Source organism: the organism of the source record quoted next, unplaced genomic scaffold (genome assembly GCF_019419815.1).
Source record: "Pyrus x bretschneideri cultivar Hongxiangsu unplaced genomic scaffold, Pyrus_bretschneideri_v1 Contig69, whole genome shotgun sequence".
Lineage (NCBI taxonomy): Eukaryota > Viridiplantae > Streptophyta > Magnoliopsida > Rosales > Rosaceae > Pyrus > Pyrus x bretschneideri.
This window is the reverse complement of record NW_025999808.1, coordinates 1557014-1563547: the sequence shown is the minus strand read 5'-3', so window position 1 is coordinate 1563547 and position 6534 is coordinate 1557014. Positions and strand designations below refer to the sequence as shown.

General features: G+C 42.8%; 2 protein-coding genes across 2 annotated transcripts; one reads left to right on the top strand and one right to left on the bottom strand.

Annotated features, from left to right (window-relative positions):
- Positions 1 to 208: 208 nt before the first annotated feature.
- On the bottom strand, positions 209 to 1110 carry LOC103939055 (abscisic acid receptor PYR1). Its single transcript, XM_009349109.3, has one exon. It carries the CDS (start codon positions 1033 to 1035, stop codon positions 415 to 417), a length of 621 nt encoding a protein of 206 aa, XP_009347384.2. The 5' UTR covers positions 1036 to 1110; the 3' UTR covers positions 209 to 414.
- A 3956-nt stretch (positions 1111 to 5066) lies between these two features.
- On the top strand, positions 5067 to 6035 carry LOC125472281. The gene is made up of 2 exons (XM_048573509.1): positions 5067 to 5555; positions 5772 to 6035. Exons 1-2 carry the CDS (start codon positions 5067 to 5069, stop codon positions 6033 to 6035), a joined length of 753 nt encoding a protein of 250 aa, XP_048429466.1.
- The last annotated feature ends 499 nt before the right edge of the window (positions 6036 to 6534 follow it).

Here is a 6534-nt window from a genome sequence, read left to right as displayed (position 1 = left end):
AATTACAAAAAATTTTATTTTTTAAATTATTAACTTTTTAGCACACATTTCTTACTATTTATTTAATGACACGTATTATATTATTCCGTGTACCGATCGCTTGGAAAAATCTCTCCGCCCACACAACCCAAATGACAAATCAAATATTCACATTTCTTTACGTACGCATTGACTCAAATACCCTTTCCCTGTCCTCACAATTCCGACCTTACCAAAAGCATGGCATCCCGGACAATCATTTAAAACCAAGGATATTTTGGGGATTACATGGGAGGCGAATTTACAAATTAAAAAAAAAAGATAAAATAGAAAATTCAGAACAAAGCACAAATTAAAAATAAAAATACAAACATTTCCATTCCTGTTTTTTTTTATTTGTTAATTCGTGTTAAATTTTCTCGCATCACCTGAGATTTAGCATCCACCGTTGCCCGCCAGGCCTTCGGTGACCGACGCCAGCTTCTGGAGATTCAACTTGACAACAGTATCCGCGAAGAGACGCGTGTCCTCCTCGGAATTCCCCTCGGGCACATCGACGACGTAGGATTCCAAAACAACGGTCCAGATCCTTCCGTCACGGTCAAACCCATGCACGGTCGTCACGGACCGGTAATTCCTGAGGCGGTGCTCGCCCCCAATGATACTGAAACCGGTGACGTGGCGGTCTTCGTCGAGTAAGTCGAGGCGCTCGGTGCTGGTGGCAGCCGGTAGGCCGGAGATAACATTGACGTCCCTGGTGCACCCGACGGTCATTTTAAAGCCTTCCTTCACGTTACAGCTCCGGATGAAGTGCTTGTAGGTCTGGGGCTGGTCGAAGCGCCGCACCAGAGACCACACGGTGTCGGGTGGCGCGTGCACGCGTTGCGCAAGTAGGGAAGAACATTTTCCGGGGCCCACCTGGTACCTGTGGAATTCGTTGACGAACTGCTTCAACTCGTCGAACTCGTCCTGAGTCAACCCGGACGGGAGGGTGAGGTGGTGCTGGGTTTCCTCCGCCTCGTCTTGCTCGGCCATTGAGCCCTCACCTTTCTCCATTCACTCGAGAGAAGAGGGAGAGGGATGTACTTCCGTTTTTTGGGAAGGGGATTTTGTAGGATGATAGGGATAATAAGGTAACTCTATAGGGTTTTATTAAGCGAGTAGGATTGTTTGCTTTCTCATTTCCATATTTTTTACATATCTTTCTATTTGTGTGCTTACGATTAAGTCATGTTAATATTTTATATTAATATTACTTTTTGTTTTATTATTTTTATAAAAAATTAATATAAAATATTAACGTACCTTAGTCGTGATCACACATCACAAAAGAGTATAAGAAAAGTATGAAAATGGAAGGGTAAGCAATCCATCTCTTTTATTAAGAATATTCGTGGGGTTAGTCTGGGAGTATAAAAATAGTTTTTAAAGGGTATAGGAAAGGTGTCAACTTGCTGATGCCGACAGGTGTTTTCTTCTTGGTTGCTTGACAATTTTATTTTTTTATACGTCAAGAATAAGGCTCGAAACATTAAATATAATAATACAATTGGTTAGAAATTTAAAAAATGATTAATCTCAATTTACTATTATGAAATTTCTTGGTTTTCAATATTTCATTGATCAAGTTTTTTTTATCCCAGTTTGGAACCTAAAGTATTAATTTTTAGCTAGTTTCATACATATGTTAAGTTTTTTCTGTTAAAACATCAGTTAATCTATGACGTGACGCCTACGTGAACAATGACTGGGCGCCATGTATTAATCTAGAACCCGCGTGAATATTAAAAATTTTAAAAACTAAAAAATAAAAAATAAAAAATAAAAAAAAGGTTAATCTCAGTTTACTATCCTGAAATTTTTTTATTTTCAACATTTCATAATCAAATTTTTTTCGTCCCGATCTGGTACCTAAAGTCATAATTCTAGGATACTTTTATACATTTGTTAAGTTTTTTATCAGAAACTTCGTTAACTGATGACGTGACATCTACGCAGACAATGATTGGATGTCATATGTAAATATGAGCCCCAGTGGACATTAAAAAATTAACCCATAAAAACGAGGTTCCCATACCCATTTTAGGGATGCTTCGCAAGGTTGGGTCGGGGCTTGGTGGTGAAAGCTATAGAGAGAGGGAAATTAACGGAGGGCGTTGGTTGCTTTGTGGACATAAGGGATTTAATTTTGGGGTTTTGGACAGTACTTCGTCGATCTCCGCATCGACACCCCTCCATAGCTCCTCCTTCTCGTCGCCAACACTTCCAGTGATCTCGTCTTGCTCACCTGCATTGACTACTCCAACCGCGAACCCAGGAAGGGGGTCCATCTCGTTTTCCTAGCAATTGGGTTGCCGGTTCGGGAACAAATTCTTGTATTAGGAACTAGGTGTTTTCAATCCCCTAATTTATTTTTTATTTTTTAATTTTTAATTTTTAATGTACTTGTTGTGACAGCCCGTCCCGGATTTTTCGTACCGTAGGTGTGAAATGACGATTTTGCCCTTAGTGATTTGTTTCGTTGTGTGGTTGTTTTGGGGCTTGGTTGGCTGCTTTTGGACCACACACACACACCCACACCCATTCTTATCATTTTCTGCCCTGTCCCGTGTGTCTATCTCTCTTTCCCTTTTTCTTATTCTTACGGACAAGACCGAATCCTTCGAAAACGTTGTAGATCGTGGTGGAGACTTAGACCATTGTGTTCGTGAGCTTCATACGAGTTCAACCATACCCGTTTCAGGTAAGGAAACCTTTGTTTTCACGTCAAACCCGATATGTTCAATTCAGGGTACTGTTCATGCACACGTAAAATCATGTGTTTTTGGGAATTTTAGGGTTGTAGGAATCTTAGTGAAGTCCTTAGGAAGCTCAAGGTGTTTCATTTGAAGGTTTTGGATGTCGGTATCGTGAGTTGCAGGTTTGGCCGGATTTTGTGAAGTTTTTCCAGCGAGATTCCGTTGATTTTAGTGCTTGGAAGTGGTAAGGTTTTATTCCTCTAGTTGTAAGCTTCATTTTGGTACCAAATTCATTAAATTTGGGTGAAAAACGAGTGACAAATGAAGTTTGGAAGTTTTTCCAGTTTTCCGGCGACGACGACGGCGATGGCGCCGGAGGTTGGTCAGAGAAGACAACGTAATATTCTGTCAGTTTGGACGGAATATTCCTAACGACCTTAGGTTAACTGTAACGGAATCTGTTAGTTTTCACGAAATATTCCTGACGGCGTTAGCTGACGCCGTCAGTGTGCCAGGCACATGCCTGCGCGTGGGCGGCGCATGTGGCCGTGCCTTGGCCGGCGTGTGGGGGCACGTGAGGCGTCGAAAAATTATTTTAAAAATATGGGGATGTTCGTGAGGTTGAGTAGACCACGTTGGTGTATTCACACACCCCATTTGAGTATTGTATGAGAAGTTATTACCTAGTTTTGGTTATGTGCTTTAAATTAACGTTTTTATAATTGTTTCGCATATAGGTGAAACCTATCCCGAGGACGAGCGTAGTCACTCGAGGCAAGGGGGTTACGATCCTTCTACATACCAGTGAGTGGGCTTTTGGTTTTCCGTACATACCTATATATACTTGTGATTTTCCCAGAAAATGAAATGAAGCGTTTATATGTTTTAAATGCCATGCATTGCGTTTGCCTATTTATTTATGCATTAGTACTTGCATATATGTATGTTTGGTGCTATGGACGCATAGGTAAGTGTCAGGTAAGTTATGGTTTATGTTTGTGTTTAATAGTGATTTGAGATGCATAGAGAGCTCATAACCTGCACCCCCGGTGTTAGTGCTCCTGCCCAGAGTAGGGCACAATCCTTCACGTGATGTTCACCTCCCGCACCACACGCTCATCTTGGATCCAAGTTAGGTGCACAGTCCTGTCATACAGACCACTATAGGTGGTTCCGACTCGTAGGTGACCCGCGATTATTCGCCCAGTCTTCACGTGATTGTAGCACTTGAGCATATTTATTTACACCTAGTCCTGTCGTACAGACCACTTTAGGTGGTTCCGACTCGTGTGCAGGTATAGTTAGTGAGTGGTGGATTTGAGCTCTAGATTCAGCCGTATAGGTCACGTTAGGTGACTCCGGCTGACAGATTACATGGCATTGATTGTTATTACCTGAGTACTTACATTTGATGTAGAGGCATTCGACATGGCATATTTCTAAGCATGTTATCTATATATGTGCATATGCTATTTTCTAGGAAACTATACAGGTTTTATGGCGAGGGGTTAGAACTTTTGATAATGAAATGATTTGAAAAGCTTTGTTTTTGCCCACTCACACTTTCTGTTTTGCGCCCCTCTAGGTTCTAGTTTAGATAACTCTTTTGGTGGCTCTCGAGGAATTCACGGCATATCTGACAGATTATCACCAGCGTAGGACCACCTCTAGGTGTGCTTATTTAGTGTTTGTTCCCCTGGACTGCACTAGGTCTTTTACGCTCTAAATATTATTTTTCACACTTACGCTTGCATATGTATGTTATCTACTTAGTGTATAGCTTGGTTTTTATTTATTCGTACTTTTATTATTATTCTTAGCTTCCGCACGGTGCACATGGTTACGTCACTCTCACGTGACGGGCAGCACGCCCTGATTTCGGTCGGGGTATGTCAGTTTGGTATCAGAGCATAAGTTTAGCAGTCCTGTATTTTTGTGAGTGTTCTAAGTATTTTAGTGTCTTCTATCAGAACTATGCCACCTCGTAGGGAACCATGTCGCTCTACTGAGCCTAGTTTCCTCAATGTAGCTCAACTGGGGGAAGCTATCGCCACTGCCATTCAATCGACGCTCCGTCCTCCCCAGAGGACTCATCTGGAGACTATGTACAATTTGAAGCTTGATAAGTTCGAGGGTTTTGAGGGAGCTGAGCAGTGGCTGGAACATATTGAAAAGACCTTTCATGTACTGCATAATCAGGGGAATCTCCTTGTTAAGAAGTGGGTTGAGACGACATCTTGGTTCTTGGGTAAGGAATCTGCATCTTGGTGGGAGCAGAAAGTTCGTCGTTTGTCCCCAGAGGAGATGACTGATTGAGAGGTGTTCAGAGAGTTGTTTCGGAAAAGGTTCATGCCTCCTGAGTACATTAATCGCAAAAAGCAGGAACTCACTGAGTTGAGGCAAGGAAAGTTGATAGCGAATGAGTATTATCGAAGATTTACTAATTTATCCTGTTATTATCCGGACGTTGTTGCCAATCCGACGGAGATGCTTCGTCGTTTCCATTTGGATACTAAGAAGAAGTGGCGTTCTATGGCGACCACTACCCCTTGTGACACTTACCAGGAGTTCTATGAGATTCTGTTGAGGATTGAGGATTCCGAGAATATGCCCAGCGAGAGTGAGGAGGAAGAAAAAGATGGTAACCAGAGAAAAGATGACAAGGGCAAGGGTCAGGCATCGCTCAAATCTCGCAAGACCCAGAGCTTTAAGCGAGGTGGAACCAGTTCTAGTTCTTCTAGCGGTGGTTTTGGTGCCACTGGTCAGGGTCGTGGTGGTAGATTTGCTAGGGGTACTAAAGGCCAGAGGCAGGGTGATGCTGGTAGAGAAAGAGCTCCGGTTTGTCGCAAATGTAATAATCGACATTTTGGAGAGTGTAGGAGAGGCAACAGTGGTTGTTTCACTTGTGGGCAGATGGGACATCAGGCTGCAAATTGTCCCCAGAGTCAGTAGAGGCCCCAACAGTCTTTCTTGCCACCACCTGCGCCGATCCAACAGGTTCCTGACCCTGGTAGTTATGGGCAGACAGATCATGGTGGTGCCTATTATTATCAGGGAGATGCTATTCCTTATGCCCTAAGACAATATCCATATCCCCAGGATCCATATTCTCAGAGTGGGTATCCCCAGTATTCTGGTGGCTATATGTCGTATCCTCCAGTTCCAACGGGTGGATCTCAGTGGTACCAGGGAGGACAACCTCAGCAGGGGGAGATTGCTGCTAGTAGTGCAGAGTCTTCAAGACAGTCTGGTCAGCCTAGTCAGGGGTGTAGTGCACAGAGTCATAGTGGTCAGATTAGTAGAGGTCGTGGTGGATGACAGCAAACCCAGGGGCGTATTCACAATATTTCTCTGCAGGATGCTCAAAATAATCCAGACTTGATCATGGGTACGTTAAATATCCTTGGTTATTTTGCTAGAGTATTGATTGACTGTGGTGCTACACATTCTGTTATTTCTCATACATTTGCTCAAGTGACGCAACCTCACGCTACACCTCTAGGGTATGATTTAGAGTTTGCTATGCCTAAAGGGGAGAGATGTATTGTTGATTGTGTGTATCCAGGATGTCCAATGATGGTGGAGGATGTTGTTATGCCAGCTGATCTTATTCCGTTAGATATTGTTGACTTTGATGTGATTTTGGGCATAGATTGGTTGCATTTCAATCGTGCCAATATTGATTGTTACAGGAAAATAGTTACCTTCTGTCGTCCTAGATTACCTGTGGTTACTTTTGTGGGTGAGCAGAGTGGGGTGAGACATGGCGTTATTTCTGCTATGCGAGCAAAAAGGTTGTTATCGAAGGGTTGCTAGG

Bases quoted from the DNA above. Each gene is read 5' to 3' on its own strand.
- LOC103939055 (XM_009349109.3), bottom strand. From the start codon at position 1,035: ATGGAGAAAGGTGAGGGCTCAATGGCCGAGCAAGACGAGGCGGAGGAA.
- LOC125472281 (XM_048573509.1), top strand. From the start codon at position 5,067: ATGCCTCCTGAGTACATTAATCGCAAAAAGCAGGAACTCACTGAGTTG. The intron at 5,556-5,771 runs GTTTGTCGCAAA...TATTATTATCAG, and splicing joins CTGGTAGAGAAAGAGCTCCG to GGAGATGCTATTCCTTATGC.